The 14,835-nt window shown below is 45.8% G+C and overlaps 1 protein-coding gene across 1 annotated transcript in view; it reads right to left on the reverse strand.

The window, feature by feature from the left end:
* Nucleotides 1–14,835, reverse strand: part of KIFC2 (kinesin family member C2) — a 336,639-nt gene that overhangs the window by 105,296 nt on the left and 216,508 nt on the right. Inside the window, exons 6-7 of the mRNA XM_069621788.1 lie at nt 8,034–8,099; nt 2,707–2,844 (exon numbers count right to left, since the gene is read on the reverse strand). Coding sequence (XP_069477889.1) covers nt 2,707–2,844; nt 8,034–8,099 — 204 coding nt within the window. The remainder of the gene's footprint in view (nt 1–2,706; nt 2,845–8,033; nt 8,100–14,835) is intronic.

Below are 14,835 nucleotides of genomic sequence, written 5' to 3' on the forward strand. Positions count from 1 at the left end.
AGAGTCAGCTGCATAGCAAGAAAAGGCATTTTTTGGTTGCTTTCTTCTTGCATCTTCCAAGGTGTGTCTGTTGATGTGAAGGCCTCCAGAGATGGTGACGTTTCCAGCGAGCCCGGCTCATAGCATTGTATGCATTTACCTCCCAATGGGGGTTTTGGGGTTTGGAGGAGTTGCTCTGTTTATTTGTTTTTATTTCTGTAAAGCACGGCACGCCCATGGGCCTCAGAGGGCATGGAAGAAGAAGAGGTTCCGCAAGAGAATGCGGGAGCGAGACTATTCCACTGAGAAGAGAAGGGTTTTTATTTTCCTTTTAAAGGATGTGAGGGAGGTTAATCTGTTTACATCGGGAGGTAATCCATTCCATTCCCGGGTGGCTTGTATTTCAAAGCTTGTGTCGCCGAATCTTTGCAGCCGAAAGCTTGGTTGGTTGAGCTAAGGCATGGTCCCTGTTGGAACGTAACATTTGTGCGGGTTGTTTATAGGATAGTCTGTCAATTAGGTACCGTGGGGAATCCTGGTCCTGACATTTGTAGGTAAGTGGGAGAATTTTATATGTAAAAAAAATAATAATAAAAAAAAGGGCCTGCTACAATCTCAACATCAAGAATAAACATGAATTTCGTTTCTTGTGACCTAATTTGACTGAATCTGATTTTCTTCAATTGACCTCCTCAAATATTGCTTCATGCTAAAAGTTTACTCCTTTCTCTAGAGTTTATTGGAAATGTTGTAAACAATATAATCTAACTGTTGGTCTGGTTTTCCAGACATTGAAAGTGAGCAGGGGACGTGAGTTCCCTAATTGGGAACGTTTTTGTTTCTTACTATTTCATGCGGCGTAGGTGTCAAGGCTGCTTATCTCTCCTCTGCACCTCATATCTATCTTCAAATTTCCTCTATTATGTTCTTTTAAGACATTAATACACCACATTATTACCTACATTAAAAGGGTGTGCCAGATCCGTCCAATCACCTTCTTTCTATCTTCCCTTTCTCTAGCCAGAAAAAGGCTGCGCCCCACTCTGGATGTTCTCGGGTGTGAAAAGATGTGATCCATTGTGTGGCCATTTCGGAGCAATTCGTGATATTCATAAGTCGTTCTTGCAGCATGTTATGGTCTATGAGGTCGCACGCTGCAGAAAGGTCCAGCAGCATTAGCAACGCTGGCTGGCTTTGTTCTATGATCCCTGAAATTGTGGACTTGAGATCTAATAGTGCAGTCTCGGTTCTGTGTTGGGCTCTAAACCAAGACTGATGGGTACCTAGGACTTTATTATCTTCCCCCTTGTACTTTTCCCCTTCCCCCTTCCCCTCCACTTGCGCAATCTCAATGTCACCTGGCCTAATAAGATCATTGTCTCTGTCTTTACTCTGTTCCCCCTCCCTTGCCACGTCGCGCCTTGAAACACTTGTGTATAGGCGCGTTATAAATACCATATCATATCATCAATGTACTTCTTAAGCTAGGCCAATGTATCGATGATTTTCAAAAGAAACGGGACGCTAGTTATTGGTCGGTAGTTCTTGGCGAGTGCTGGGTCAAGGGTGGCTTTTTTTAGCAAAGGAATTATCCAAGCATCTTTTATGGAGGCTGGCACTACGCCTTCCCTGAAGGACATGTTGATCATCTTGGTTATCCAGGGGTTTAAGACGCCTAGGGATGCTTTCAAGATATCAGGAGGGCATGCGTCTCCGAAGCATGATCTATATTTGAGTTTTGTGATAATGTCGAGGATTTCTGATTCTGAACAGTCAAGAAATTTAAATTTAGGAATGGAAGGGTCGGTGATGCTCCCTGTAGTTGTGGTGGTGCCCTACTGTCTTTTGTTGAATGTCAAACAGGCTTGCTGGTTGACAATATTTTGTTGGTGGCCTGATGATTTACCAGGAATTTGTTTTGTATGGTCTGACACCAGGCCGAATCTTTAATGGCGGGCGGAAAGGTAGAGTTTTGAATCTCCAAGTCTATACGAGTTTTAAACAGTTCATTGGTGCTAGATCTGGCATTGTCAATACAAGTATTGATGTATTTTTCTATTTTGCTTTGATGATGGGTTTTTTAAAAGCGTGCACTGAATCTGTATACTTCTTCGGTGTGGTTTGATGTGATGTATCAGTCTGTCTTCCATTCTCTGGTGACACAGGCTGTGGTGTGCTGCACAGCCTTCAGCTGGGCCAGGGAGGAGGTTAGGACTCATACAAGGAGAGTGTTGCCACAATCCAAGCACAGATGGAAAAGAGCTTGGAGGACATCTATGAAGTCTATGTTTGGAGGGTGAAAGGATCTTTGTTACTAAGGAGAAAGAGCTGATACCAGCCTGGATTTTCTCCATGATGTGGATTTTATTATATTGATATCTTTATTAAGGTCCTATTGTGGATAAAAGGCTGTGCGCTAATATAGAAGAGGGCTCTCCAGATGTTTCCGACTACAATTCTTATCATGTCCGGCTATTCACTATGCTAATTAGGCATGAGAGCCAAAGGTTGCAGATCCCTGGTATAGAGGGTCATGTGATATACATTTGAGACATCATGACTTCTGAATGTAGTGAAATAACAGTGGTCAGCATTAAAAGAGATTACCAATCACATCCACGATATACGTGCATGTCCTGCTCCAGCTGACACTCTGTGTGATCTTCTGCAGACCCTCAAATGTATCACAACATTCTAGCTAATGAGGTGGGAACCAAAAGAGTTTACCTTGACCAGCAAGGCAGAGGGCTGCGCTGAAACAGTCGCCAGCTGCTCTAGGAGCCCCTGTGTCATGCTCAAGCTCTGCTTCAGTCCCTCGTTCTCCACGGTCAGGTTCTGGATCCGCTTCTCAGAATCAGTCACTCCCTGAAACAAGAGCGGAAAAAGGCAGATGTTATTAGAAAGCCACCAGGACTCCCAATTCCTTTGATTCCTGAACACATATTCCCTGAGCTCAAACCAAACACCAAAATGGCCACAATCTAGAGGCACGAGAACATGAGTCACGGCATGTGACAAAACTACAGAGAAACAATGAGAAACATTATACTGAAACCAGCTGTACTGCAAAGAATCACATAGAATGAATAATGTTACTAATTTGCGTGCCAGACAGAAAATATGGGTGTGTAATAGTATAACCAAAAGGCCTGATGAAGCATATCCAGTGCGAAACATGTGTCGACTCATCTAAGATTTATTATGCACTCATTAATCCCTATAAAATAAACCCCTGCAGAAATGTGAACTAGGTGTGTCTAGTGTATTCTTTACTTATACACCCAAGACCACATGAAGCATCATCACAAACAGTCTTTAAACAAAGACTCCATAAAGCAAATTGCATTAACGCAGCACAGGATGCAACTGCCGCAATAACCTGCTCTATTACACATTAGCTATAGGAGGCTGAGTAACACAAACTGCAGAGTGTGGTGCAAATTATGATTGCTGTGTAAAATTGCATATCTGTTGTTTTGTGGTTTTAGTTGTCATGTGTATATTTGCTTTTTTTAATGTAAAATATTTAATCAAAGATTATTGTTCGTGTTAGCATAGCACTTTAAGGCGTGGGCTCCAAGAGATGTGGTGCTGTGGTCGACAACCAATCCCACAATCCTCAAAAGATTCTTTCCACTTGTGTATGTCAAGTGCAAGTGAGTGGCCTGACCCACTGACCACAAACTGCATGCACAAATTCCTTTTCCCATGCAATTTTGGACACCTGCACATGTATGTGGTTGGTGGGCATGCCATGGAAAGGGCAGGTGTGTCAAAGAGTGCATGCATTATTCCCCAAAGGATGCACTCTGCCTGTGGCTACTAGTCCTGCACCGGTCTCCCCTTCTGCAGCCAAGGCACACATACATGCTTTGGGCAAATAGTGGCCCTTTCAGTTGCCTAGCCACATTGTGTGGTGCAGCATCGCTTCTAAGGGTGGGAATCTGTCACAGTGCACCATTAGAGGTCCACAAAGGGGAGCTCAAAGGGCCCATGGACTAGACAAACACATTTAAAGGGATGTCGGTAGAAGGAAGATGGGTAAACACTCTTTCCATTGAGCCTGTTAGGGGCCTCTTTGTTATGGCCACAGTAAGTCGCTGAATAGACACTGCGGGATCGCACGTGACTCTTGGAGCTGTGGAGACAAGCACGTTGGGATTACACATGTTCTCGTGCTTTTGATGTAGCCGCGCGCGCGGCGGTGTACACGGCGGGATCGCACGTGTATGGAGATTCGGTCCGGATGAACACGGCGGGGTCACACGTGTTCTCTCTCTCTGCGGAGGTGCACACGTGGTGGGATTGCGCGTGTGTGTGCGAGGAAAGGTCCAGGAGCGGTGCTCACCGGGGCGCGTAGCAGGTTGCAGGAGCGGGGATCCGCAAGCTAGTGGGATCACTGGTGTAGGAGGAGGAGCACGCACAGAGGGATCTCCGGCGTGAAACAAGGAGGACCGCTGGTGGGAAAAGTCCTTGTCGCCAAATGATAGCCCTTCATAAGACACGGACACCAGCGGGTAATCTGAGGACCTTCTTTATTCCAATACAATACAATACAATACAATACAATACGCAAGTGCCGTTCCCTCGGCACCTTCCTCCTCTCACTACGTCACTTCCTCCTGTGATGTCTCCCCAATGTGTGAACTGCCTTAAAGGGGCAGTCACTCATAACAGAGCCCCAGCCTCTGGGTATAGAAAATGGACAAGGTCCCTTTAAACAGATGAAGGGTAAACACTACAGCAGCCCAGACAATCGCCTTGTTACTTTGTATTTCCTGGCAGCTCCACTGAAATAGGTCCTTATGAAAGTCTGACCCACAGAAATATGCTGGATTCATGTTTTTTTTCCCTTTGACGAGGCAAAGAAAACAAACCCAGATCAAGTTAAATTTTATTGAGAATTGTTCTCCCAATGCCACAAGCTTTGCGGGAGAGGACATTCTAGAATATCCCTGTCCTGAACACTCGGAACAGGAAAGTGCTTCATTGGTGGTTTTCGTATTAGTCAGGTGGGGTCTGGCCTGCCATCTCAGTTGGCCTCCTGTCGTAAGGTTACTTGATCAGACCAACATTAAAATAATGGCATGCCTGCCCAAGGATAGGACCTAAGATGAGTAAACACCGGCCTCAAAGCTTCTAGGGTAGAGACTCTGTCCTGGTGGACATTCCAGTTGACCAGTTATGCATTGCCTCTACTCTACTGGATCCGCTTGCAGGATATGAGTTTTTGGATATTGCGCTATATGTGTCCAGTGGAAAAAAAGCAAAGAGAATTCTACTGATTAACTGAAACTAGCAGGTAACAACCACAGGACGCCAATGACCCGTTGTAAATTGCAATTTGAATGAACTGGAATATTCTTCAGAGGGGCAAAAAACACGTCCAACGGCAGCAACGGTCTGTAGTACAAACCAAGTTCAACTGGCCAGCCCAAATCGCTACTTTAAAATGAGCGATGCAAAAACGGCCCCTGCAACTTACTCTAGGAATGCCTTTGATTAGTCTCAGCAAAACTCTCAAGTTCTGCCTGCCAGCATCTCTCCCAGAACTGTTTGCTACTTTGCATTCTGGTACTTGTAGTCCTATATTTACAAAGGTAACGACCAGGGTTATATGAGCCTGGCCAAATAGCAACGTGGGAGCAGGACTAAAATGAGCAGGGGACTAGTTAAAGGGCAGGGCCAGGGCCCTTTCACTCTGATCGCCTCCTGCCATGTGAGGTCCCTCTGAACTTCAACTTGTAACACAAAGGTCAGTCTTCTTCCCCTGCAAGTGCCACAGAGGTGCAAAGGGCCCAGGTGTGAAGAGACGGATCATATTCAGCTCACCATTGCATAGAGTGAGCGGCTATGCACGCTTGGAGGAACATATACTGCAGAACGCTACTCTCCATAAGCGTTATCCAGGCAATGAAGGGAAAAACATGACTTGGGGGTTTTAAGATATCCTACTGTTATCCTAAATAGAGAAAGCAGCAAAAGCCAGAACCGCTGAGGGACTGCGGCTAATCTCCCTCAAGCCCCCGGGAGGGCTGGAAACAAGGGTCTGAGCTGTAGTGTTGCTTTGTGTAGTGTGTGGCATGACATCACCATGCCAGATGAATTCCCAGCAGTGCCAGCATGCAAAAACCACCCAACTCTATCCCATTGCTAAAAGGTGAACCTCAGGTCATGGATGAAGACTCATTAGAAATGCAGGCCCCAGAACAGACTTGCTCTACATGATAAAAGCTACCCCTACTACAGCGATCCCTCAGACGTGCTCTGGTCAGAAAAAGCTTATGAACTGTAAACAGATCACACGTTACATGTACCAGTAAGTGGATTCATAGTTAGAGAACAGAAGAAAGAAACAGGTGTATATTGCTGTGATTCACACTCAACAGTAGCCAGAGCAATGGCAATAGCAGATGAACTCATTGGCGTTTTATAATGTGTCAGTTTACAATAGTATTTTTTCAAAGTGCCCTTGAGGTACATGAATAACAAAGAGAAGAGCAGTACATGCAAACTCTCAGGAAGGAAACAGGTAAAATACATTCCTATTTGATCACCATACATGAGACTAGCGAGGCAGCAAAAGTACAACTCTGAAGGGGTGCAGGTGGGGTGCCAAGACACAATGTTTCAGTAATGTGCGGGATGCCAACCAAAAGCCTCCGAGTGAGGACTAGGTGAACACAGTGGGGTAAGAAGACTAGGGGGCTAAGTCCTACCCCGGGAGCTATGTACAGGAAGAGAGGGGATGCACGAGGGACCTCCTGGGGCGCACGGGGTATCCGGGAAGGCAGCTTGGCTCAGGGGTCATTTCAAGGCTCCCTTGAACCTGCTCTCATTGGGTGCCAGCCTCAATGAATTAGGTCGTTTGTTCCATAGTTGGGGGGCAGTCGCCGCAAAGGTCCTGCTTACTTTTGAATCTCACGATAGTCTGGAGGTATAGAGTCTAAGGCTACTGGTAGGGTTTTTAGGGGCTCCCCAGAGCTCTGGAGCATTTTGGATCCTTTTTGTTTTGAAATCGGTGGGCCTGCAAAGGATTTTGCAGTGGGCACAGTGTGGGGCCTCAGGGGCTGGGTAACTACGTGTGAAGGCCCAGGTTTCGTCTGGATGCCCTGCTCTGCATTGCCTTCCATCGGTTGCTGTGATGTTTGGGGAGTCCACAGTGCATGGCATTACAGTAATCGAGGTTATTGTGGTCTGTTTCTTTGTGTCATTGCTAGATAGCGCGTGACCTTGTGCAACGTCAACTTCATTCTGGATTGTGGGGTAAAAAAACATGTCGGTGTCGAAGAAAAAACGAAGGTGTTTACGAGTCTTTGCTGGTACTGGCACAGTGCCCAGGGCACCCGGCCAGCGGAAGGGGAGATTATTTGGGCTGGGGTTGCCAGACATGAGGGTTTCCATTCTGGACGAATTGAGGCGGAGGTTTTGCCAAGTGAGCTATCCGTGCACTGCCCACAGATAACATTAGGCAATGTTCTGCACAGCGTGCCCATATCGCCAAATGCTGATGCAAACGTGGGGCGAGTGGCTTCATAGACGCGTTGAGCAGCCAGGGTTAAAGCGTAGACCCCTGGGGGACCCCAGTGCTGATGCTGGGAGATTTCAAGGTAAAGCCACCTAACTTGACATGATTTGTGGAGAAACAATGGAATCCAATCTAGTACTAATCCGTTGCGTCCCATAGGGATATCCTAAGGCTATCTAGTGCCTTGGGGCTCTCTTCCCTAATGCAATGTGCTAAACAAGCTAAAAAAAATAATATTTGCACATGTACTGGAGAAGGGGGAAGGGGGAGCTGGACACTCCCTCAGCCCTTGTATATGTCTCTCTCTGCAATTGTATATGTTACGAGACCCGCCTTCTATATTATATTGTTGAGGTTGTTTTGTATGTTTTTTTTGTTTTTAAAAAAAATAAAAACAGATTAAAGTTAAATTAAAGCAAATCGCCTAATGGCCAAATTTCTCAATCTTCATTGGCAGCTACAGAGGGAGGCCCAGCAAGCAATGATTGACAGGGGGGAAAGCCAGTGCCAAAGCAATCAAACCAACCATCTCCGCACGCAGCTGCGTCAGCTCTTCCTCTCGCTCCTGGATGTTCCTTTTCAGCTCTTCGATCTAAAGGGATTGAATGAAAAAAAGAAAAGCAGGATCAGGATAAAGCCAAAGAAACTCTGCAAATCAAAATGCATGAGATGAGAGAAATCTCTGTGTTCTGTTTGCTCTGTCTGGCGCGCACACAACGCCCCCCGCGCACCACCATTAAGCGGTGGCAGTCTTCCCAGACTAATTCAATTGCATGCACATTCACACTCAAGGACTAGATGTTCTATGCATCAAATCTTTTCGTTTATTATCCCAGATTTCCCCTTCTCTGGGTCCCATGGCTAAGCGAGTCCCCATATCTGGGTAGTCGCCTCTTTAGAGGTTCTTGTGGTATCCATGAGCACAGCTAACCTCACAATGCATGCCCTGCCTGGCTACACGCGGAGTCTTCCTTTCTCAGGCAACCAGCATGGTCTCGCTCACATGTCCTGATGGTTTCATCCCTGTTCCTCAAGGAAGCCATATTTGACTGAGGCATCCCCACGCTCTCAGGTCCATAACAGTTCACCAGAACACACTACGCGCATCCAGCACTCTGCGCTCGGGGCAGTAGGACTCACACCTTTTGATGGGAGCTCAGGAGGTCAGTGATCAACAACATGGTGTCCGGGCCCCCTGCGTTCATACTGGGTGGCGGTCTCCAATTCATACTCATAACATCTCAGCTTAGGCAATAGTCCCAGGAAGTATCGAATCCTACATCCGGTAACCCATAACAACTGCAGGCCTTGACAAACCACCCCTCCCAAGACACAAAACCAAAGGAAAAGCCATCATGACCTTAGTGGAACCCAGTAAATCCAATATGCTGTCCAAAAACAGTGACCTCATACCACAGTCAAATTACAATTATTTGCAGGCAGCAATGAGTTAAAGAGGAAGGCACAACTAGAATGTATGGGTGCAGTGGAAATGGAATAAGAAACACAGTGTTTTGTATTTGTTCAGGAATTGGACACGTATAAAGACTAGGTAGCGGTTTAAGATACACAGTGGTGCATAAGTGAGACCTACCTGAAGTAAGAGGAGTCTAGTGTTCTTCGTCTCCTGGTGCGCGCCCCGAGGCCCATTGTCAAGTGGCGCGTAATGCAAAATAAATATTAATAGCAACCAATGAGACTTCACTGTAATGTATGAGGACTATGGAGTCAGAATGAATGAGTCCCCATTGAAGCGCATGGGGCCAGATCAGCGAGTCACCATTGAAGTGTATGGGACCTGTCGTGTGATGTTCCACTGACGCACGCGAGACGATTGCAGTGAGGCCTCATCAAAGTATAGTCTCAATGGGGGCGTGCTGTATGAGGGGCATTATGAGAAAAAAGGGGAGCGAGTAATAGTATAGCCCAACACCAGAAACAGAATCACCTCTAGGCGCTTCCTGGCTGAGGATATGGTGACACGGAGGAGAGCAGAGCAGAGGACTCACTGGAGTGTGTGAGCCGCTTGTGTAGGGCATAGAGTCAATCCTTTGATAATAAATTAGACTGCACTGTACTTCGGGAGGTCATTGGCAGAACATGAGTGAGATTCAAGTGACGTGGATAGGAACCGTGATATAACAAAGATTAAGACTCAGCTGCGGGTACCCTGGTGCAAAGACTTGTTCCTTCAATGCATTTTTACACCCAGGCAAAGTTTGCCCTAGTGCTCGTGGCATTCACTAGTAGCATTCGAGCAGGCATTGTCCTAGTACAAAATGCATGAAAGCATATGTATGCCCTCGCCCCAATACCTTGCACAATTGCACTTCCACCAGTGCAAGCGTTCTGGAATAAGGCTCCTGGAGACCCAATTAGGGAACATGAGGGCAGGGTGTCAGGACACCCTTCCCCATAGACAATGGTGGCCGAAAGCGACCACAGTTATCAAAGGAAATGTCAGAGAAGCACGAAGAGGGCTGTGTGAGCACCCAGGATAGTGTGGAGCGCCTTGGTTTCCCTGGGAGCTCCCGTGTAAGGAACATTCAGACATTTCAATAATATTCACCATTTACACTTTGACTGCAACTCCAAAACAACCCCATGATCTATGATCTCACTCCTCACCTCCCATAAACCTATCAGTGTTAAGACCCTCTGAGTGTGCGTGTAATGGGTGAACGTCTGCAAAGGGTTGGAATGTTGAAATGGACAGACCACCTGTCTTTGCCCATCTAGAAGTTCATCTTGATAAAGCACCAATTCTCCCCTAGATTACTGTATGCAGATATGTAGATGATATGCAAATCATTGAGGAATATGACCCAATGGATCAAGAACCAACTGAAATTACAGATTAACGATAAAGACCCACACCAGGTCCAGTAAACGTATTTGCCGACCAAATCATCGCAAGAAGTCATCAGTCTACATCATGAATCCCATTTAGGTTCTCATAAAAGAGAACATAAGATGCTTGACTATGTTTCTGGTGGACAGCAGGTTTGCTAAAAAGAGACTGACATCTCCAGTCCTGTCCATATCACACTCAACACCAAGCAAGGCTTTAAGACCACAGCGTCTACTGCAACCACTACCAAAACCGCCACGCTCACGGCACACTTTGTCACGAGACTTTATTACAGACGAAAAAGGTTTTAAGAATATTTTGACGGGAATAGATTTCTAAACAAGAATTTAACATATACTTGTCATGAAAGTAACACCATCAGCAAATCCATAACCGCATATGTTCCTACAGGCGACTGTGCATCTTTACGCCTTGCCTGATATCGTATCGGATTTGACGATCATAGTTCATCTGCATGATCTGGGGGGCTTTTTGCACAACTAAGTGTTTTGATGCACATTATGATCATGTTATCCCCCAAAAATAAGATGGTCCAACAGAGCGTGCCAAATACACAAGCACAACATTTCCTCCAAAACTATCTTCTCGCCCACAATCAGAGGGCCAAACACAGCGTGCCAAAACCACAGACATTCGTCCTAAATTCTTCTCCTCGACGATCAGCGGGCCAAACAGAGTGTGCCAAAACCAGACATTCGTCCTAAATTCTTCTCCCCGGCAATCAGACAGCCAAACAGAGTGTGCAACCCACACAAGGATAACAATTCCTCCAACACAATCTTACCCAAGAAAATCATCTATGATCAAAGCCACTGTAGTTGGCAAAATTTGGGCATGGCAATACTAGGGACAATGGGTTATGTCATTCGTTGGCATTACAAGGTCACACCTATGCACACTTCCAACAGAATGTCCTGATGCTTTTACCAATCCTGATAGGATGACAAGTGAAACAGCTGTGAGCCATCAAAAACTAGCAATTGGCCAAACAGGATTCCAAGAAATACGCTGACTCCAAAAATTGTGATGCACCCACCTACATACATTTGGGCCTCATTACACGGTAGGAGGTAACCATGGCGCTATTAGCGGCATGGCTACTCCCTTACCGCATACCGGGTCCGGGTAGGCGGTATGGGGACTTACCGGGTCATTTAGACCCTTGAGGACCCGGTAAGTCCCCATGCCAATTGTCATTCCCCTTTCCCATTCGAGCCCGCATAGGGCTCAATGGGAATGGGGAATGAGCTAATAGCAGTACCGTTATTTGCTCTGAAGTCCCTCAGCGGGTCCCTTCCTTAACGTGTGGTCTGACCACACGTTAAGGACGGGACCCGCTGAGGGACCTCGTAGTAGGGCAGTAGTGGATAACCGGCACCGGTGCCCTTACCGGTGGCGGTAATCCCCTAAAGCCTACCGTGTAATGAGGCCCATTGTCTAAATGTTTGGTTGTCTATACAAATCTAAATTTGGCAGACCCCCATATATTTCAGAAATGACAAATAAAGTAATTTACACTCTGGCTATTTACTTACAGTTGTCAGCTTCCTTTCAAGTTCATCTTATACTTCATGTGTCATTTCTCATACCTGCATTCTCATACAACGCAAATGTTATCAACACCCAGCTCTGTCTTAGTTTGGGATCTAACCGAAAGTGAAATTAGGGAATTTCTATTTTTTTTTAACTGGGTTAGTTATGGTCAGAGAATGGTCCAGGGAGCCCACGACACATATACAAATACTTCATGGCTCCTAACTCTTATCCACTGCCAACATGATTGAATTCCTTCTCTCGTTGTGGGAGAGGGCCCCGTACTGTTAGATATGACCAACGCAAGGCTACAAAACCCAACTCCAGCTGCCTGTAAGTGTGATGGGGCGGAATGCAAATGGGTACATGAATGCCAAGGACATTACCAAGCTCCTTAGTGGACCTGGAATCACCACCTCCCAGAATACATTACAGTAATTGACACATGGAGGGTTTCCCACCACCTCCTTCTTAACCCTGACACAGGTTTTGTTCACTGGGAATTCTCCAAAATTTAAGCCACCAGAAAGGGAAGAAAGGGAAAATCTTGAATGAAATCCCCCAACTGATATCTGGGATATAAATGGAAAAAGTTGTTTGATTATTTCAAATCTGATTCGCTGGATAGAAAAAAGTCCCAGGGTTTCTTAAATTTGATACAAAGCTGTGTATGAATATGAGTGAACAAGTATAAGGGACGTGCAAACATGTAGATGGTTGTGTAGACAATTGATGTATCCAAAACCAACCAATATGAAAAGAATGTGATATGTTCACGTTACACTTGTACATAAATGTGGTAAAAATATTGCGATACGTTTTCTTTTAAGAATGTGTGGGTTTTCTGAGAATGAAATGAACAACTGAACGTAGAAAATATGAAGAATTTGTTTACATTAAATTGAACTAGCATTTCTACAGAAACCGATTTGTGTTGACTTTTCTGATTGGGTGTTATACCTAAAATATGATATGGAGGTTTGAAGGAAATTCATAAGATTGAAATAAATCCATCAGGGAAAATAGCCAGGATTTAGTACATTCTGGTAATTGACAAGTGGACGGCTTACAAGCACCTCCTTCTGAACCCTTAAAGAACTCTGATGTTATATACTGTGAATTCATGCACATTGAATCTCTTTCCCTCACCCATTCTCTCCTTGTCAAAAACATTGATTTCAACCTATCTGGGGCCCCAGAAAATGGCGGTCAACAAAAGGACTTCCAGACACCTACAGGTCTTAGAGAAGGTACCCCTTCCTGCTTTTCCATGAAAATATTCAGTGACTATTGACATTGGGATGTCAAGACTGGGCCTCGCTACCGCCTCTACCTGAGCCCCCCCAAACCCCCATGCCCCTTTATACCTAGGCAATAGAGAGTGTGGAATGCTGATGCACGCCCCCTTTGGAAATTGTGTTTCAGGGAACACATTACCCACACCCTCCATCATCTACATTGGTTTGCAATAGGATGCAGAATAGCTTTCAAGCCTATGAAGAGGACTGACCCCACTTTCTTGCATTGTCACACCTAATGACATTCCTTTATGGACCCTCTGCTCTTCCTTCGAGCTGACTCTAGCAGCAAAATAAAAAGTGTTTGGAGACACTTCCTTGGTGCTGCCCCCTTCACTTTAGAATGATCTTCCAAAGGACATTAGATCCATCCCATTAATGCAGCTTTCACAAAAGTCATACAGAACCTGCCTGCTTCCATATTTGCACAGGGGGGAGTGGTGTCAGCCATTTAGGAGACTAGGAACTGGTCCTGCACTGCTGGTGGCATTAGGTCAGGTTTCTGTCCAGCTTCCTGCCTTGTTCTCCTAGAGTATACAGCGCTGGCTTCCCGCCTCTATCTGCACTTGGCTTTCTACCTCTAATGCAATTTCACCTCCCAGACAGCCTCTGCTTTCTTATATCCTACCATCTGATCATTTCATACAAATCGCCGATTTGATGAATATTGTATTGCTTTCTCATTGTTTCCCTAACCTATTGTAATTGGTCATTTATAACGCGCTTAATACCCAGAGGTTTCTAAGTGCGGGCCCGGTGTTTGAACCCTCGTTGCTCCGCGCCGTCTTGCTTCCAACGTGAGCGCGTTGCCCATGAGATATCCTCCCTAGACTATTGTTCTTTATGCTGGTAGTTGCGACTGGCCATAACTTTTGTTCACAAGCCATCCTCTCTGGCGATTGCGCTCGCATGGCTCCAGAAGCCTTACCCTTGCTTCATCTATTTATTTATTGTTTGCTTGTTAGGCGCTTATACAATAAGAATATACTGTTTCAAAGCGCCCACAGGGCAGGGAGGGAGGGTGGGAAATACAATTACAACACAATATTAAGAGCAGAGGGGAAGGGGCAAACCTACTATGCCTTGTGAGTATTCAGAACGTGCAAGTGCGGCACGTTACACCTGCCAGAAGCTCAGTACTCTATGGCCTCTCCTCTATGGGGGATCAGTGTGGTGTCTCTTAGTAAATGTCACTTTTGATGATCGTGGCCATGCAGGTATGGCACTCTGAGCAACGCAGCAATGTAAAATTCCCCTTTCCATAATGGCACACCGCACTCACCTTTGCACACAGTCCAATCTGGGCTTTGTTACTTATTATGCCTTTTAATCTTGGATCTTTCAGGGTAGGGTAACATCTAACCAGGGGAGTTGCTAGGTCTGAAAAAGATCTGGGGTTACGCTAATGTCGGGACCGTCAGGACTCGGGGCGAGCTAACCTTTTGCTTGTAGACCTTGAGCTTCTAAACGGGGCTACAAGCAAAAGACCTGGGGCTATAGCCCCCTCAGCCCCCCCAGCAACGCCTCTGCATCTAACAGACAATTAAGCCTCAATACTTCAATAGGTCGGTAGGTGAGACCGCCTACTGACTAGCTCTCAGTAATTACCTTAGTACTATGAGCGG

Source organism: Ambystoma mexicanum, chromosome 5q, assembly GCF_040938575.1.
Source record: "Ambystoma mexicanum isolate Mex_15411 chromosome 5q, UKY_AmexF1_1, whole genome shotgun sequence".
In the NCBI taxonomy this organism is placed as follows: Eukaryota; Metazoa; Chordata; class Amphibia; order Caudata; family Ambystomatidae; genus Ambystoma; species Ambystoma mexicanum.